General features: G+C 45.1%; 1 protein-coding gene across 3 annotated transcripts in view; it reads right to left on the bottom strand.

Moving 5' to 3' along the window:
• The window catches only part of galk2 (galactokinase 2), a 206,237-nt gene that overhangs the window by 70,423 nt on the left and 115,165 nt on the right, over positions 1-20,649 (bottom strand). For 2 of the 3 annotated variants that reach the window (XM_072470681.1, XM_072470683.1), the window contains 2 exons: positions 13,716-13,751; positions 10,621-10,773 (listed from right to left, as the gene is read on the bottom strand). In XM_072470681.1, the coding sequence (XP_072326782.1) occupies positions 10,621-10,773; positions 13,716-13,751 (189 nt within the window). The remainder of the gene's footprint in view (positions 1-10,620; positions 10,774-13,715; positions 13,752-20,649) is intronic. The other variant, XM_072470682.1, reaches the window with a different exon arrangement.

Raw genomic sequence — 20,649 nt, forward strand, 5'->3', positions numbered from 1 at the left:
ATGCCCCTTTTTCAACAAACAGTAAACCAGGGAGCATCAGGTGAAACACATGGTCCAAGTGAGGCGGACAAAATTTAGGAAGCAGCAGAGGAACAAGATATGTTGGCAGCAGGGCCAGCTCAAGGCTATCCTCAATTTCAGAGTCCCAAAGTTAATGACGTCCAGGGTCTACGTACATAGGAATTACATTTTCTGAGCATTGTGAATTCATAAATAATTTGAAAAGAATGAGAAGCACCTTGAAAGTGTTCTTCTAATGTGGAGGAGTCCACTAGCCATACCATCCAGTGGTATTTGATGCTTCAGCAAATTGATCTCACTCGTGAATACAAGGCAACTCTCCAAAACAATTGGTAATGGTGCTAAGTATCATTGTCGTCGTCCCCCAACAATGTGCCAGCTAATGCCACAGAAACATGAAAGAGTCTCTCCATCATTACAAAGAGGCTCCCTTCCCCAAACAAGGCACCAACCATTTCCGCAGGGGCAGGTTTAAGCCCTGGTTGCATTTGCGCATGCGTGCTTTGTGGAAGCAGCTACCGATCTAAATCAGCAGCTACCTCCACTCATGCCATATCTGATGACCCATGTGTGTGAAACATGATATGTGCAGACTAGATATGGTAAGAAGAAGTTTAAACTTTGTGAAGTTCTTTCGAGAGGTGGACGCCCTTTTGGGGAGGTAAGGTACCCCTTTGCATATGGTTCCGGGGCACATTTGGGGAAGATTATGTGCCCTTTGGGGCTGTTAAAAGTAGGGGTGAATGTGTATTAAAAGTGCATAAGCTCATTAACTGTCAAGCTCATTGGAACTGTCGAAGATGTCAAAATGAACTGTCAAGCTATCGAGGCTTTTAAAACTCCTGCCGTTTAAATCTTCTTAAAAATGTTTGGAGTGTTTAAATAAAATCAGTGCTTGCTATTTCACTCTGTCTGTTGGCATAAGCCTGAGGGCTGCTATTACTGAACTTTTGCTGTATGACTGATTTCACAATCTTCTATTATCACAGTAGGGTGCCTTTCATTTCATAATTTGACTGACAGCTGCAACTGGTTATAGACCATTGAAGTGGGTCTATGAATTCCAATGTTCACTTTCATAAGGGATTAAACACTTGAATGTAATATTTGCTTTTGTAAGGGTGTAGTTAAAGAAATATAAATGTAATGAACTGTTTATTATGAATGAGAATTTTCTTTTAAATAGTGAATATATCAATCAACACAGATCTTTATTTTATTTAATCGCAGCATGAGTCCTAAAGTCTACCCCTGGTGGATACAGGGTGAATTGACATGGGAGATGCAAGGACAAAGGGTGATGGCGGAGGGTCATGGGATGGCATGATTTGTCATAAAGTTGGCACAGTGCCTATCAAGGACCATGGGATGGGTAGAGGTGCATGGAGATGTTATGTGCCATTGGGTTGCAAAAGGACATGAAGTGGCATGAGTTGGCATGGATGGAGCTCAGGGAGTTTGTCGGGGTGGTAGTATGAGCCATGACGTCTGGTTTTTATCCAGTGTTTTTTTTAATAAATCTTGAACACCATGCTGGAGCACAGTGGCAGGCCTTCTGCCCAGTCAGCCTCTGCACCCGGCAGCCTTCGCGTTTGTTCTGGGCTAGCTTCAGGTCGCTTCCTCCCGGGTTCGATGGGAGTAGCTGGGAAATGTCCCGACTTTGCACTCTGAACCCCCGCAGCGAAAGTCCAGGCCAGAGTCTCCAATCAGATTTCTCAAGTCATCCACCCCATCCTGTGCTCAGAGCACACATGTGTAACCAGCAGGAGTAGAAAGTTTAGCTTCTTGTTACAAGAAAACCAAGTGCAATAACAATTTAAAAATGTTGCACACCTATATCTTGTTCAAATACGCTTTACCACTTTCAGTAAAGCACTCAATTTAATTTGGTTTTTTTTTGCCTCAATGATTTTTTTCCTCTTGCTTCAATCCTTTTAAGTTGTTACTGTGGCTTAGAAGAGAGCTCAGCTCTTCATTGACTAGGTGCGGTTGCTCCATCAGGCATCAGTAGCGAGTGTGCGTACGAACCGGCTGAGGTCGGGGTATTTTAAACTACACCGAGGGACGAGGCAAGGGTGCCCCCTCTCCGCGCAACGGTTTGCTCTGGCCATAGAGCCATTGGCCATGGCGTTAAGAGCCTATAGGAACTGGAAAGGGCTGGTTTGGAGGGAGCACAGGTGGTCTCGCTCTATGCAGATGACCTGCTCTTGTACATTTCAGACCCGCTGGAGGGGATGGGGGAAGTAATTCGAATCTTGGCGGATTTGGCAATTTTTCGGGGTATAATTTGAACATGGGAAAAAGGGATGTTTGCGATCCAGGCAAGAGGACAAGGGAAGAGACTGGGAGAGCTGCCGCTTAGAATGGTAGGGAAGAGCTTTCGATATCTGGGAATCCAGGTGGTCTGAGAATGGGAGGTACTGCACAAGTTAAACCTATCCCGGTTGGTAGACAAATGGAAGGGGACTTTCCCAGCTTGAAAGCTTTGGAGGATAAATTTAAATTGCCAGCAGGGAATGGGTTTAGGTATTTGAAGGTGCGAGAATTCCTGAGAAAACAGGTGCCGGCCTTTCCGCTGCTGTCGCCACTGGGGCTACAGGATAGAGTAGTCTCCAGCACCTAGGTGGGAGAGGGGAAGGTATTGGATATTTACCAGGAGCTTTCGGAGGCAGAGGAAACCCCGGTGGAGGAGTTTAAGGGCAAGTGTGAGGACGAGTTAGGAGGAGAAATAGAGGTGGGCCTATGGGCGGATGCCCAAGGCAGGTTTAATACCTCCTCATCATGTGCCAGGCTAAGCCTGATACAATTTAAGATAGTCCACTGGGCACAAAGGACAGCGGCTAGGATGAGCAGGTTTTTTGGTGTAGAAGATAGGTGTGCGAGGTGCGCGGAAAGCCCAACAAATCATGTCCACATGTTTTGGGCATGCCCGAAGCTTAGAGGGTTTTGCTAAGGCGATGGCCACGGTGCTAAAAACACGGGTGGTGCCGAGTCCGGAGGTAGCGATCTTTGGAGTGTCGAAAGAGCCAGCAGTTCAGGGGGCGAAAGAGGCCAACATCTTGGCCTTTGCCTCCCTGGTAGCCCGGAGACGGATCTTGTTAATGTGGAGGGACTCGAAGCCCCCGAGTTTAGAGACCTGGGTTAGTGACATGGCTGGGTTTCTCAGTCTCGAGAAAATAAAGTTTGCCTTAAGAGGGTCAATGTTAGGGTTCACCCGGAGGTGGCAGCCATTCGTCGACTTTCTCGGGGAAAATTAAAATGTCAGCAGATGCAGTATTCCAAGGGGAGCGGGGGCCGGATTGTTGTTGTATGTTTGAGGTGCGTGAAGAGTGGGCTGGGGAGGAAATGTTTATTTTACCATGTTAATGTCATTGTTTATGTTACTGTTACAAAAAGTTTCAAATACCTCAATAAAATATTATTTAAAAAAGAGAAAAAAAGCAAACTTACTGCAATTCAAGTAACTGGTCTTAGCGAATATATTGTGTTTCACAATACATAATGCAATAAGATTAATTCTTAAACTAAATTGTCTTGTCTAAATTGGCTCAGATTTGCAGAGCTTTTGACAGTGAGCTTACTGCCTCCACCATCATTATTCCTCTAAATCTGACAGCGACTTCAGGATTTAGTGCAAGTGCAGATAAACGCAACAATCCTGAACTTTCAGTCAGTCATCCACTGCTTTGCCACACGGCGTGCTGTGAACCACCCTTCCCCCTCACTACCCAAAGCCAACAATCAGCGGATTCAATACATTTGCTGAGAACGTCTACATTTCCATTCTTAGTTGCTGTCAGATCCTCAATAAAAAATTAAGGCTTGTTCAACGGTGTGTAACTAAGACCTATTGCTGAACAACCACACTGGCCAGAAAAAAAGATTTTATATTTGTGGAATGTTGTTAAATGTCTCAATTTTGGCGAATCACTAGATTTTGTAAACAAGGTTTTTGAAAATATATTTTTTTAAGTTAGGATTTTTCAGCTTCTTTCTTCACTCCATATCCCAACCTTTATTTCACTCTTTGTAAAAAAAAAAAATTTAAATTTAAAAGTGATTTGATTAATGCTTTACATTTCCTGGGCGGCTCTTTGTGGGAATTCTTTACTGTGATTGGTTGCTTGAACAGTTTGATGACATCATTGCAGCTCATCGATATGAATTTCCATTAAATTACACTGAAATCAATTACATGTTGAGAGAGTTAAAACTCTCTCCACAGAGATTATCAGATCTCTCAGCACAGCTGTCTTTTTGAGATCAGCAGTGCCCTTACTAACCGCAAAACCAGAGTCATTATTTCTCGATTCGCATTATTTCTCAAAACGTTTCACTGCTCTTTGGTTCCTTGAACCTTAATGATGCATAATGCTCTTAAATGCTTTTTTAAAAACTTTTCTTTGTGATAACCTTCGGCAACACTCGCCACTCCCTAACCTGTTCACAGGTGCTATTGTTTTGACTGCGAAGGTTCATGAGTGCGCCCTGGAGCAACTTGCTCTTTAATTTTTCTTCGCTCTACATGGGGAACTACTTAATTTACAGTCACTTTCTGTCAGCACTGCCAAGATCAAAACCTCCCTCTATTGGGAATCACCGGTCTCAACCCACATCCTGCTGTGCTACTACAATCCTGTCACCGGGCACAAATTCAAATGAACCTCTTTGGCATTATATGCTTATGAATGTCAGAAGATCCCAGAGACTGACGAACATCACAAAGTTCACTGGTAGCTATTTAAATGAAGTGCAATATAGGGATTATTACTTTTTTAAAAATAAAAATATTTCTTTATGTCAATGTTTGCGGGGTCGGCACATTCAGGATGAACTGATGAAAGGCTTATAACAGTGATTGTGATCTTTAAAATAACATGACAACAATAAAATAACCATAAGCCTCTTGGCAGTAGATAGTTATTAAGTGTTCAAAGCAGGCATGTTATGAAAACTTTTGCGTAGCTTTTCCATCTATCATACATCAGGGGCGAAATTCTCCCCCAACGGCGGGATGTCCGCCGACTGGCGCCAAAGCCGGCGCCAATCAGACGGGCATCGCGCCGGCCCAAAGGTGCGGAAGGCTCCGCATCTTTGGCGGCCTAGCCCCAACATTGAGGGGCTAGGCCGACGCCGGAGGGATTTCCGCCCCGCCAGCTGGCGGAAATGGCGTTTGTTTCCCCGCCAGCTGGCGCGTAAATGCGGCGCATGCGCGGGAGCGTCAGCGGCCGCTGTCAGTTTCCCAGCGCATGCGCGGGAGCGTCAGCGGCCGCTGACAGTTTCCCACGCATGCGCAGTGGAGGGAGTCTCTTCTGCCTCCGCCATGGTGGAGGCCGTGGCGGAGGCGGAAGGGAAAGAGTGCCCCCACGGCACAGGCCCGCCCGCGGATCGGTGGGCCCCGATCGCGGGCCAGGCCACCGTGGGGGCACCCCCTGGGGTCAGATCGCCCCGCGCCCCCCCCCCCCCCCCCCCCCCCCCCCCCAAGGACCCCGGAGCCCGCCCACGCCGCCTGGTCCCGCCGGTAAATACCAGGTTTGATTTACGCCGGCGGGACAGGCAATTTCTGGGCGGGACTTCGGTCCATCCGGGCCGGAGAATCCAGCGGGGGGTCCCGCCAACCGGCGCGGCCGGATTCCCACCCCCGCCCAATCTCCGATACCGGAGACTTCGGCGGGGGCGGGGGTGGGATTCACGGCGGCCAACGGCCATTCTCCGACCCGGCGGGGGGTCGGAGAATGACGCCCCAGATGTCACACATATGGCCAGAAGACATTTCTGGGGCGCATGTGAGGAAAAAAGCGTAAAGAAATATACAGCCATATGAAAAATGGTAGACAGGAGTCAGAATGTATCATTGGACTAATCTTGCCAATGATTAAAGAAAACAGGCTTCTCACTTGCAACCTAAAGAACAAACAATCTTTGATCTCACTTGGCGTTTAATTGCTTGCATTATATTTGTGGCCTTAAAAGGGCATAGTTTCACCTTAATGGAAAAATAAAACACTGTCCTTGGCATGACAGGGTGTAACAGGCCTGAAATAAGCAAAACTATTGTGCATTAATCATTCATGCATATGGTGGATTACACTTGTCCATAAACCTCATTTGTCCTTTTGCTCATGCTTTCATGTCAACATTTACAATGTAAAAATAGAGTGGCAACATTGATTTTACAATTTTGGTAGGCCAATTGTTGCCTGCCATTACGCAGCAATGGGTCTTGGCCACAGGGTGGCACTGGTGAACATAACCTGCCACCTTCCTCCTGCCCGCAATATTGCCCGGTCCTTACCCCACTGCATCTGAAGGAGCTACGCTCTGAAAGCTAGTGATTCCAAACAAACCTGTTGGATATTAACCTGGTGTTGTAAGACTCCTTACTGTGCCCACCCCAGTCTAACGCCGGCATCTCCACATCACTTTTTAAATGGTTTAGATTGAAATATATCTGCCAGTGAGAGAATGGGCAGTCGAGGCAGTAGGAATTTGAACTATTTCCAAATTAGGGAGAAGGAATAATGAGAATTGAGGATCAAAAATGAAAAATCATCATCTTTGTTGGCAAGGTGTCACCATGACTTCTGGCGTTTGACTCTTCTGGACGCAATTCAACATCACTTCAAAAGGCAGAGAACATAGAACATAGAACGATACAGCGCAGTACAGGCCCTTCGGCCCACGATGTTGCACCGAAACAAAAGCCATCTAACCTACACTATGCCATTATCATCCATATGCTTATCCAAGAAACTTTTAAATGCCCTCAATGTTGGTGAGTTCACTACTGTTGCAGGTAGGGCATTCCACAGCCTCACCACTCTTTGTGTAAAGAACCTACCTCTGACCTCTGTCCTATATCTATTACCCCTCAGTTTAAAGCTATGTCCCCTCGTGCCAGCCATTTCCATCCACGGGAGAAGGCTCTCACTGTCCACCCTATCTAACCCCCTGATCATTTTGTATGCCTCTATTAAGTCTCCTCTTAACCTTCTTCTCTCCAACGAAAACAACCTCAAGTCCATCAGCCTTTCCTCATAAGATTTTCCCTCCATACCAGGCAACATCCTGGTAAATCTCCTCTGCACCCGCTCCAAAGCATCCACGTCCTTCCTATAATGCGGTGACCAGAACTGTACGCAATACTCCAAATGCGGCCGTACCAGAGTTCTGTACAGCTGCAACATGACCTCCTGACTCCGGAACTCAATCCCTCTAACAATAAAGGCCAACACTTCATAGGCCTTCTTCACAACCCTATCAACCTGGGTCACAACTTTCAGGGATCTATGTACATGGACACCTAGATCCCTCTGCTCATCCACACTTCCAAGAACTTTACCATTAGCCAAATATTCCGCATTCCTGTTATTCCTTCCAAAGTGAATCACCTCACACTTCTCTACATTAAACTCCATTTGCCACCTCTCAGCCCAGCTCTGCAGCTTATCTATGTCCCTCTGTAACCTGCCACATCCTTCCACACTGTCGACAACACCACCGACTTTAGTGTCGTCTGCAAATTTACTCACCCACCCTTCTGCACCCTCTAGGTCATTGATAAAAACGACAAACAGCAACGGCCCCAGAACAGATCCTTGCGGTACGCCACTTGTAACTGAACTCCATTCTGAACATTTCCCATCAACCACCACCCTCTGTCTTCTTTCAGCTAGCCAATTTCTGATCCACATCTCTGAATCACCCTCAATCCCCAGCCTCCGTATTTTCTGCAATAGCCTACCGTGGGGAACCTTATCAAACGCTTTACTGAAATCCATAAACACCACATCAACTGCTCTACCCTCGTCTACCTGTTCAGTCACCTTCTCAAAGAACTCGATAAGGTTTGTGAGGCATGACCTACCCTTCACAAAGCCATGCTGACTATCCCTGATCATATTATTTCTATCTAGATGATTATAAATCTTGTCACTTATAATCCCCTCCAAGACTTTACCCACTACAGACGTGAGGCTCACCGATCTATAGTTGCCGGGGTTGTCTCTACTCCCCTTTTTGAACAAAGGGACCACATTTGCTATCCTCCAGTCCTCTGGCACTATTCCTGTAGCCAATGATGACATAAAAATCAAAGCCAAAGGTCCAGCAATCTCTTCCCTGGCCTCCCAGAGAATCCTAGGATAAATCCCATCAGGCCCCGTGGACTTATCTATTTTCAGCCTGTCCAGAATTGCCAACACCTCTTCCCTACGTACCTCGATGCCATCTATTCTAATAGCCTGGGTCTCAGCATTCTCCTCCACAACATTATCTTTTTCCTGAGTGAATACTGACGAAAAATATTCATTTACTATCTCGCCTATCTCTTCAGACTACACACACAACTTCCCATCCCTGTCCTTGACTGGTCCTACTCTTACCCTAGTCATTCGCTTATTCCTGACATACCTATAGAAAGCTTTTGGGTTTTCCTTGATCCTACCTGCCAAATACTTCTCATGTCCCCTCCTTGCTCGTCTTAGCTCTCTCTTTAGATCCTTCCTCGCTACCTTGTAACTATCCATCGCCCCAACTGAAACTTCACACCTCATCTTCACATAGGCCTCCTTCTTCCTCTTAACAAGAGATTCCACTTCTTTGGTAAACCACGGTTCCCTCGCTCGACGCCTTCCTCCCTGCCTGACCGGTACGTACTTATCAAGAACACGCAGTAGCTGATCCTTGAACAAGCTCCACTTATCCAGTGTGCCCAACACTTGCAGCCTACTTCTCCAACCTATCCCCCCCAAGTCACGTCTAATGGCATCATAATTGCCCTTCCCCCAGCTATAACTCTTGCCCTACGGTGTATACTTATCCCTTTCCATCACTAACGTAAACGTCACCGAATTGTGGTCACTGTCCCCAAAGTGCTCTCCTACCTCCAAATCCAACACCTGGCCTGGTTCATTACCCAAAACCAAATCCAACGTGGCCTCGCCTCTTGTTGGCCTGTCAACATATTGTGTCAGGAAACCCTCCTGCACACACTGTACAAAAAACGACCCATCCAATGTACTCGAACTATATCTTTTCCAGTCAATATTTGGAAAGTTAAAGTCTCCCATAATAACTACCCTGTTACTTTCGCTCTTATCCAGGATCATCCTCGCCATCCTTTCCTCTACATCCCTAGAACTATTTGGAGGCCTATAGAAAACTCCCAACAGGGTGACCTCTCCTTTCCTGTTTCTAACCTCAGCCCATACTACCTCGGAAGATGAGTCCCCATCTAGCATCCTCTCCGCCACCGTAATACTGCTCTTGACTAGCAGCGCCACACCTCCCCCTCTTTTGCCTCCTTCTGTGAGCTTACTAAAACACCTAAACCCCGGAACCTGCAACATCTATTCCTGTCCCTGCTCTATCCATGTCTCCGAAATGGCCACAACATCGAAGTCCCAGGTACCAACCCATGCTGCCAGTTCCCCTACCTTATTTCGTATACTCCTGGCATTGAAGTAGGCACACTTCAAACCACCTACCTGAACACTGGCCCCCTCCTGACCTCTATACTCTCATTCTCCCGTACCCTAAAACTACAATCCAGGTTCCCATGAGAAAGAGAAAGGAAGAGAAAGACATCGCCTATGCTGGCAATGCTCAAGGACTCCTCGGAACTTGAGGGGAATGGAATTTCTATACTGCCTTCACTGCTTTGCATTAAGTATTTTGTAAAATTTTGCGTAATACCTTCTACTTGATTCATACATACTAATTATTCGTACCTTGTTTGGTCAAGCACAACTGAGGAACCTAGTGTTGGAAATTAAGAATGTGGACTTTAAGAGGTTTTAATTATTAGGGTTTTATACCTCAAATCTTACATAGATAATGGATATACAACTTTTCTGCATTGTTAAAAAAATTGCATTTATTCCATAATTTATAACAACTGGATTGCACTGTTAATCACGGTTCAGCAGGCAAATACCTGATCCCAAATTTCCACAAACACTAAAGAAATAAATGGTCAGATAACCTAGTTTTCTTTGGTGACATTGGTTGAGGGTAGAATGTTTGTCAAGACATTGGGATAATCTCCTGTTTTCTCATTTAGCGACAAAGGGCCTTCAATGTCCGCTGGAAAAATAATGCATTTTAATTTTTATTAAATTTAGAGTACCCAATTATTTTTTTTTCCAATTAAGAGGCAGTTTAGCATGGCCAATCCACCTAACCTGCACATCTTGGGGTTGTGGGGGTGAAACCCACGCAGACACGGGGAGAATGTGAAAACTCCACATGGACAGTATCATGTATTTTAATGAGATACCTAAACAATAAGGCACCAATAATAACACCGCTCCTTCGGTGCAGGACTGAAGGAGGAAAGGTGGATGATCTTAAGACTTGTGATATGATTTGGTCATATGAGATTTGATATGTAACTTGCATTCATCATTTTAAATTGCATTTATAAACAAAAGTGCAGCAAATAGATTCTTATATAGTTGGTCCTACATGTACAGCGCGGTTCTTAGTTTACAAAGTTTTGAGGGATCGTTGCTACGTACAATACAACTGCAGTAAACATGCATCAAGCTTCTTCGTATATCTTACAACAGATATCAGGAAAAGGAAATATTATCTTACTTTTGTTGCAAGTCGACACTCCACAACTCTGATATTGTAATGAGCTGTTGCAGCTTTATTCATTTCTCTGCAACTGTTTGCAATCACAAAAACAGCTCCCTGTGGAAGCTTTACATTGGTGGCTCGGACTGGGTTGAATTCAATCAACTTGGCCTGTCAAAAGGTAAAATGGCAAATTATATAGATGAAACTAATACACTGTCTGACAAATAGATTCAGGGCAACCAGCATGAAAATTCAACTTCTGTCGTTGCTTAAAAACAAGGTCACATATACCTCTAATGTAAATGTGTGCACCTTGTCGTTGTTTGGGCAATTAATGGTAATAATTTCTTTCAATTAAAGATGTTTTAACGCCAATTGGCTCAGTTGGCAACTCGAGTGCCAAGTAAATTAATTTCCAAGAGGCAATTCTCAGCCTAATTCATTTCTGCACTGGTAATGGTACGTGAAGCAAATGTTATTTGTTGTTCCTCTCCTGAAGGCATACTGTACGAGATAACTGCACCAACTCCAAGAGGGTGAGGTATCACAATCTAACTGCAACTTCAGTGTTGGATTCTCATGAACCAACAACTGACTGCAGTAATTCTTCGGAACAGTGCCATGCCTGTTTGACACATAGCAAAGTAGGTAAAGACTTCAATTGTGTTGCCAACAGCATAATAATCTATCAATCTTTAATAGGACTTAATTGTGTCACATTTTGAGGACATGGCACTTCTAATATTGCTGACATGTTCTTCGGTGGTGTAAACCTTCTTTGCCGATGATGTGACCAAGGGCATTTATGGGTGACTTGAAAAAGTCACACTTTTCCTTCTCAACTCTCAGGCTGGGGCTCTGTAACTGCTTCAGGGCAGCTTCCAAATTCTCCAAGTGTTCCTCTTCACTCGAACTGTTGAGGAGTATGTAATCTAAATAACATTGCACTCCATTCAACCCACTTATAATTTGATCCATGGATCTTTGAAAAAGAGCAGGCGCAGATGTTATTTCAAAAGGAAGTCTTCTGTAACGATACAGACTTTTGTGCATTATGATGTCGTCTCAGGTATTGGCGATACTGCTGCGCCCGTATCCACTTCCATTTTAATTTCATGACCCTCACTTTGGGATATGCCCAAAAACCCTGCATTGACAGAACATCTAGTTTTAGCTCCTGTGGTAGCACGTTTCTCTGTCCTTTGAGAGATCATGAGGTTTACCACTAATTTGTAAAGAAGACTTGATTGTTTTCTTGTGTTGTTCTTGTTATTTCTTGGTATAGGAAACGTTTTCTGAGCCCAACACACTTTGGCAATGTAGTCCTTCTTACTACAGTTCTTGCAAGTGCTTGATTTACTCCAGCATTCCTTCGCTAAGTGTCCAAGCTGTTTATAACGGTGACATAGTTCCTCTTTTGCAGCCCCGTTCCTTGTGGTATTGTTGCCAATTTGCACCGGAGACGCCAATAATGTTGCTCCTTTTAACTGGATACTAATATGACCGTTATTAATGATGTTATTGCTTTTCAGAGTCGCCAGGTATCAAATGATACCACCACAAGGTTTAGCCGGATATCGATCAAAGACCCAACAACCAGTTAGTTAGTTCAAGTTCAAGGATAGTTTATTTGCACACAATAATTACTTCGACATGCAACATAAAACACCACAAGCTAAATTACACCTAACACTATAACAACCTGTACTTAACTTCAGGCACCCGGCTTTATGCAGAGGAACAAGGCCTTTGTTCGGATCTGGCGTGGCTGGGTCTGAAGAAGTGACTTCGTTTTTGCTGGGCTCATCCGTCTGGTAGCGATCGTTGGTCTTGAACTTGCTTCTGGTTGTGCGGCAATTGGTTTTGGGCACAAGCTGGGGCCAAGAGAGTGCCAGTGCGTCAGGGCCAAAAGAGACTGAACACATGGCAGTGTCTCTCTTTATCCTTCTGGGGTTTCGCGCTCTTTTGGGCGGTCCTTAGTTTTGGACCCAATAATTCGGCAGGCTTCGTTTACTGCCTTCGATTTCAGCTAATAAAGGGGCGGGTGCCTTCATGGCTGGGCGTGTCCTGAGCGGTCATTGACCTTGGCTGTTTGGGCTTCCTGGGTGAAGGGAGTGGCGCCGATGAGTCTGGATCTGTATCTGATACCTGAGTACAAGTCTTTTGTTCTGGGGAAATGGGCCATAAGAGTGCAAATCGGCTGGGGGTTTCGATAGTGTCTGGTTATCTAGTGGCCAATATACACTTAAGCTCCGAGTTCGTCTGGATCCTGCATTGGCCATATTTCCTGTGATTCTTTTCAAGTGGCCATGTTTCCCTTTGTAAGTGGCATGTCTCCCTTTGTAAGTGTCCATCCCAGATGGATACATCCCGTCCTCTTGATCCTGAATGTGATGCGTGGTGGATCACACTATTGATCACTCATCCGTCTTTGGTGTGCCGGGCTACCCTTGGTCAAGGACAGGTTGTACACTACTCTGTACTATGTTTTGGAACATTTACCTAAGTTTTTTAATACATCACACAGTCATAAATTCTAAAGGGGCACTACAGACATTCAATCATACATTTAACTTCTTCAGACAGGGGAACTGCTAACTGTCATTACCTAAGCTACACTCATGCTGCTAACAAATAACAAAAAGGAACTTATAATACAATACAAAAATGTTTGAAACAATAGCAGCATCACATTTCTACTTAAGTTATTACAATCAAAAAAGTACAATTTTTTATTTGTCAGTGGAGCGGATTAAAAGGTTTGTGGGGTTTGGTGGATTCCAAGGAAAGGGGCTCGGAGTGTATATATCGGGGAGTGGGAGGCTCTCCTTCGCCATTTGCGGAGTCTAAGTGTCTGAACAACACTGCAGAGTATTGCTATTACAAAGAGGACTTCTACTGTATAGGAGAGGGAATACCATTTTACAATGTTTTCGCACCATGTGGGGGTATCAATGTCTATCTCCATGGGTGGTGTGGTGTCCGGGCTAGGGGTATCTATGTGTGGTCATGTTCGGGGCTGGTGTGGTGTAGGGTACAAAGGATGTCAACACGCGCAACTGTAGGGATCCAACGATGACCATAATGGAGGTCATCAGTTCAGTCTTCACCTTCTTGTCTTTTTGTTCTTCGTTCTTCGTATATTCCTGGGGATGCAAGCATAATATCCGTTATTACCATTGGTTATTATCTCGTTTTGTTTGTCTTTCTCTTCTGCACTTCAATTACCCATTTGAATCGTCACCATGTGTGACTCTCTCATTTTTTTAAAAATAACCATTTTGGAGATAAGACATCTGAGAAAAAAATCCTGTTAAAAGTGCAAGGAATCTCGCAGCTTATGGTCGATGCGTATAGCGCAAATTTTGTTACAACCAAGTGTGTTGAACATGTAAATAGCAGTTGGGGTGGAGACCAAAGAGTCGCTGAAAGTAAAGAGTTGAGTGCAGAGACAGTGGCAAAAAGCATTCTTTAAACCACAGGCAAAAAGAACAGATAAGGGTAAACAAAGACCTGCCAAGGACAGTAAGGAGTGTGAAGAACTTTTCCAAATTACTCGCGATGATGGGAACATGGGGTGCGTGTGAGCCGTGGCAGGGCAAGAATGGATGGACTTCCTCGGGTAGGACGGTGATCAGTGCCGTTGCTCCACTACCCGAGCTTGGCTGATCGAATACATAGGGGGCCCTCAGGCAGGGCGGGAATTAGTGCCGTTACTCCACTGCCTGGCTGACCTTGCATGAGCGGAAAGAATTTGTATCATATGGACTCCGACAATGTGCAGAAGAGTCATCATGACTGCATCAAGAAATGTAGTAAATGGGCGACATTAATTAAAACATGTGAGACCGGAAGAATAAACTGCGTCAAGAAATTCCATGTCGAAATGACATTAACTAAAAACATGTAAGATCAGAAAGCGGGCAGGTTCCATCAGAAAATAGGACACCGTAATTCACATGCGATTCCTTTTTCTCATCATCTGGACACCTCCGGGTACTGTATCAAAAAGTGTCGTGAAAGGGTTACCACAACGGGAGTCAGACTCTCCCAGTTGCCAAACTCGTGTCTGGCGTTTCCATGCCGTGGCCGCGTGGGCCGTTGTGGGATCCGAATCGTCGTTCCTTATCAATCGATACGGGTTATCGCGGTGCCAATGGGGAATTCTTTGGTCATGAGGGGCAGTAGCAGTAAAGGGCAAATTTCTCTCATCGGGCAGTGGCGGTGGCTCTGGCTGTGGCAATGAAAGGGGGTATAGGGGGCCAAACATGTCTTGGTCGTGGTTCCAGGGGCTGGAGCGACTGGAGCCTGGGCGGTTGTGCCATTGGTCGTTTATTTCCAGCAAGTCTGGAGTGCTCTCGCCAGCGTCTGAATCAAGTTCAAGGTGGAAAGTCGTTCTTGTAGTTAGAGACACGGTCGGGTCTGTGGACGTGCTGTCCTGGCTGGGGGAGGGTCGGTCTAGGTTGTCAGTGGGCAGGGCGTATTCGTCTGCCATTGCCAGGGAGACGTGGTGTGTGTGGCTACATTGGGTTCCATAAACTTTAAGCTGGTTGATATGGAACCAACCTGATTTTCCATTAGGGTACATTATTTGTATACAGAGGAGCTCACTTTATCCAAAATGGAATAGGGTCCTGCAAATTTAGGGGAGAGGAACGAACTTGGGTTGTATCGGGAAACCATCACTTGCTGACCGACTGTATACTCTACTGGGTGGAGTGTTTTATCAAAGCAGGCCTTACTCTGCTTTTTCCTAGCGCCTAGTCGGACAGCTGCAGCGAGCTGGGCTGCTTTAATATTTTCCGTGACTTGTTGTACTGCTTTTTCGCAGGTGAGGGCGTTGACTGTGGGGCCAACCAAATCAAGTCCTAATAAATATTCAGTTCCTTTCATGGGTTGTCCGGTCATGAGGGTGTGGGGGGTGAATCCTGTGGAACTTGATACTGTGTTCCGAATAAACCTAAGGGCGAATGGGAGAACTGTGTCCCATGTGGTGTTGTGCTGTTGCACCATTTTCCTAATAGTCGCTTTCAGGGTCCAATTCATACGTTCCACAATGCCGCTGGATTGTGGGTGATAAGCAATTTGGAACTTCTGTTTTATGCTGAAAATTGTAAGGACATTCTGCATTACTCTGCCTGTAAAATGAGAACCGTGGTCTGATTCAATACTGCGGGGGAGTCCTCAGATTGTAAATATCTGCTGCGTTAAAATCTTGGCTGTTGCCTCAGCAGTGTTTGTCTTGGAGGGAAATACTTCCACCCATTTTGTGAAGGTGTCGATCACTACCAACACATATTTAAAACCATTTCTGCAGGGGGGGGGGGGTACAAATGTACTCCAGCTGTAAATTCATCCATGGGCCATTAACAAGTCGGGAGTGTCTTAATTGTCCTTTCCTGGAGTACCTTTCTGGATTATTTTGTGCGCAAATTAAACAAATGTCAACATAATGCGTGATGTCTGCTTTTAAATCGGGCCACCAGCACAAAGGTCTTAAGTGGGCAATGGTGGTTTCTATTGTCATGTGAGAGTACCTTTAATAAATGGGTGTTTATCAGTGATGTCAGAGTGTGGGTGGAGCTGGGCTGTCTGTCAGCTTTTTACTTTCGTTTTAGGCTGTTTGTTGCAGGGCGTGTTTAGTTTTGTTTTCAGTGTTGGCGCTGAAGCCAGACCAAGCAGGTGTTCTGCTGTTCTCTCTGCCATCAAAAGACTATCTCTTGATCATTTGGTGAATTCAGAATTATAAATGTTCTAAGTAGATTTTAACCTAACGTACTTCTGTTAAAGGTTATTATTTTTTTAAGTCTTCTGGGATGTTAAAAGGACAGCTTACGGATTACTTAGTGTTGTAGTCTTTGGGGGTTGTATTTGAATTAATGGTTGCTAAGATGTTCACTGTATGTTTTAAAAAGGTGAACTTGAGTTCATAGAATAAACATTGTTTTGCTTTAAAAAATACTTTTCCATTTCTGCTCTACCACACCTGTGGAGAGGGCCGTGTGCTCTCCATACCGCAATCTATTAAAATTTGTGGGTCAGGTGAACTCCATGAAACACTTTGGGGTTCTCTAAACCTTGGCCCAAAACACTATCCCCTGATGTCCGTGTCCATCGTGAAATTTGCAAATTATCTGGTTCCTGTCCTGGGTGGGGACCACATAAATTCCATTCTTTAAAATTATTCCGTCCTGTACGGTCAGTGTGTCCTTAAATTTGTCGTAGGTGGCTGGGAAGGTACCATCTAAAATTTGTCTAAGTGTGTCGCCTGCCTTTTGGGCCTGGGCTAGATCTTCGATATTTGTCTGTGAGACCTGGACTGCGTGTATCGGCTCACTCTCCGGGGGTTGCCAAAAGTGACCGTGTCGTGATCCTGCCTTTGCTAGGGTGTCTGCCTTTACGTTACCGGGTGGGGACGAACGATGATGGCTTCTGACTTTTATTATGCCATATGTGCGGTCTTTAGCTGTTTCAAGAATGTGCTTCAATAATGGGGCTGAGGCTAGGGGTTTACCATCAGCGGATATAAATCCTCTAGATTCCCACAGGGGCAGGAATTCCGTCAAACTGTTACAGACATATAAACTGTCTGAATATATATCTGCGGGGATCGGGAAAGAATCTGGGTGCTGCACTACATATAGTATTGCTGCTAATTCGGCTGCTTATGATCCTAAGTGGCCTGGCAATTTTAGCAATATGTCCTCTAATGCGCGCCCCTGCGCATCTTCCACATAAATATCACATCCTGTTATTCTTTTTCCATTATCAATGGTGGAGGAACCATCTACATAATTTTTTAAGGAGTTATCTGTGGTCGGGGGATTGTGTGCTTTACTACCTACACGTCGGTGTAGCGATTTTGGAAAATAGGGTCCTGTGTGGTGTTTGGCTGCAATGATCTGGCACTCATGTGGGGTTCCTTCATACTGTAAATTATCTGCTAAAAATGTGTGGGTCTTTGTCCGTTTAACTGTGATGTCCCTTCCTTGTAGGAGCAGGGTCCAGCGAGCTGCTCTGATCTGGCTAACTGAACCGTCCTCTAACCTACCATCTAACAGTAGCTGCGTTGGGGTGTGCTCGGTTAAAATCGTTACGGGGTTGAGGCCTGTGATATATGTGAAGTATTGAACTGCCCAAAAAACTGCAAGTGCGGTTCGCAGGCTGCAAATCCTTGCTCTACGGGATCCAAAACTCATGAGGCATAGGCTACGGGTCCTCAACGGTCATGTCTTTCTTGGAGTAATACAGTCGATAGAGTTTGGTCGGTGGTTGCTACTTCTATGGCGTATGGAGTGTGGGGGTCTGGTACCTGCAAAGCAGGGGCTGTACCTAGGGCGCGTTTTAATGCATCAATGGCGTCCGTGTGCTGTGGAAGTCATTCCCATGGGACGTTCTTTTTAAGGAGCTCGGAAAGTGGGGTTGCCTTTGTGACAAAACCATCTATATGGTTCCTACAGTAACCAACTAATCCTAAAAATGACCGGAGTGCAGTTTACATTGTGGGGCAAGGGCAATTTAACTATCGATTCAATCCGTTTCTGTTCTATCTCTCTTTTTCTGTGTGTAATAATGGTGCCTTAGGATCTGGGCTTCTTTCAGGTTAACTTTACATCCAATTGAGCGTAGGAGACCTAGTAATTCGGAAAGAAGCTTAACGTGCTCTTTCTTTGTGTCAGTTTGTAGGAGCAAGTCGTCCACATACTGAATGAGGCATTGAGGTCGAGAAAATTTGGATAATCCGTTTGCCAATTGTCGGTGAAAAATGGAGGTGGAGTTGTGGAAACCTTGCGGAAGGGATGTCCATGTATATTGCTGTCCTTGGAATGTGAAGGCGAATTTGTATTGGCAATTCTTATCTAAAGGAATGGAGCAAAAGCCATTGCTAATGTCCAGTACCGTAAAGTACTTAGCATGTACTCCCTGCTTTAGCATTGTTTCGGGACTCGTGGCAACGGTAGGGGCTGCTAATGGAGTTACTTTATTGAGTTTGCTGTAATCTATGGTTAGTCTCCATGAACCGTCTGGTTTTCTTACAGGCCAAATTGGGGCATTGTTTTTTGAGGCTACGGGCCGAATTACGCCTTGCTCTAGCAAACTTTGTATTACTTTTGCAATCTCACCCTCGGCTTGCTGTGGGAAACCGTATTGCTTCTGGGGCTTGGGATCAGGCCTGTCATGGTGACTGTTCCTGGAATTTTTCCCCAATCGTGCTTGTGCTGGGCGAAGGATGCTTTATGTTTTCTTAGGACCTCTCTAATCGTCTTATCTGTGGTAATCGCTTGTAGGTTAAACCAAAAATCTCCCACTGAGCATATTCTGTGTTCGTAGTCTCCTACTGAGAGCATGGCGGGGGCTCTTGCTGTTCTGGCCATTTTCCAAACACACTTATTCACAGGGTCAAAGGAAAGGTTGTGTGAGCTCATGAAGTCGATTCCTAAAATGTGCTCTGCTGTTTGGGGCAAGTCGACTAAAACAACGGGGTGCCTGGTAATAATGTTTCAGAGTTGAATGTCTACGGGGGCCGTAATGTATCCCTGCTGTACATGTCCTGTAAATCCACTAAGAGTGATGGTGTGTGTGGTGGGCCATTTGTCGCGCTGAAACATTGTGGAGGAGTTTAAAGTTGTGCAGGACCCTCCTGTGTCCCAAAGGAACTCTACTGGATGTCCCCGGACTGTGCCTGTGACTACTGTTATGGGTCAGGGTTTAGAGAAGCCCAACGTGTTTCATGGAGTTCACCTGACCCACAACTTTTAATAGATTGTGGTATGGGGAGCACACGGCCCTCTCCACAGGTGTGGTAGAGCAGAAATGGACAAGTATTTTTTTAAAACAATGTTACAGCAGAAATAGAAAAGTATTTTTTAAACAAAACAATGTTTATTCTATGAACTCAAGTTAACCTTTCTAAAACAAACAATGAATATCTTAGCAACCATTAATTCAAAGATAACCCCCAAAGAATACAACACTAAGTAATCCTATAAGCTGTCCTTTTAACATCCAAAAGACTTAACAACCTTTAAACAGAAGCACAACAGGGTTTACATTCAATACTGAAAGCATTAAAATTTCGGAATTCACCAAATGATCAAGAGATAGTCCTTCATGGCAGAGAGATCAACAGTACAGCTGCTTTGGTTGACTTCAGCTGCAACACACTGAAAAATGAAACCAAAAAGACAGAGACACACCCAAGCTTTTCTCAAAGTGAAACTAAAAAGCAGAACCAGAGCTCAGTGATATCAGAGCCTACACTCTGACATCACTGCAATAACATGAGCAGCCAAACATTTCTTAAAGCGACATTCTCATGACACTACTGGTCTGCCTGATTTGTCCTACAGTGCGTCGCAGACCCAAGTTGGGGAGTCCGAACATCGTCAATCTGTGCTATTGGTCGAATTATTACCTGATCGGGCGCTAATGCTATGTATGGGCCTAACATTGTTCCTAGGTGAGGCGTTCGATTGTTGGTTCCGTTGCTGGTTCGGGGGGGCATTGCATTCGCGGGCGTAATGTCCCTGCTGTCCACAATTATAGCATCCTCGTGGTGCCTGTGCTCTGGGGTGCTGTCCTTCATTTCTACCCTCATTTATCCATGTGGGGTGCTGATGTGTCCTGACTGGGTTCAGATTGGCTTCTGCCTTCTCCTGAGCTGCCTTTCCATGTAGGGATTGTTCCCAAGCTCTGGAGAGTCTGTTTAAAACCCACACTTCATTATGTGTGGCGTCTGCGGGGTCATAATTCACACAGGCTTTTTGACCTGCTTCTGTGGCGTGGGAGACTAAAGTGCGGGCCCATTTGGTTGTGTTGTCGTTATCGAAGTGTGCGCGGACTAAATCCCCAAAGACCGCTTTGAAGAGTATCCAAAGGCGTCCTGTCCTGCGTATGCAGTCGGATGCTCTCCCTTCTTTTGTCTACAATGGTTTAGACCTTCTACGGGATCTCCTCTGTTGTAACCAATCATGTCTAAAATAGCTGCCTTCATCTCCTGGAGGCTTCCTCCTCCTACATTCTGTGGATCTGGTAATGCTGAGC

This window comes from Scyliorhinus torazame, chromosome 12, assembly GCF_047496885.1.
Source record: "Scyliorhinus torazame isolate Kashiwa2021f chromosome 12, sScyTor2.1, whole genome shotgun sequence".
Lineage (NCBI taxonomy): Eukaryota > Metazoa > Chordata > Chondrichthyes > Carcharhiniformes > Scyliorhinidae > Scyliorhinus > Scyliorhinus torazame.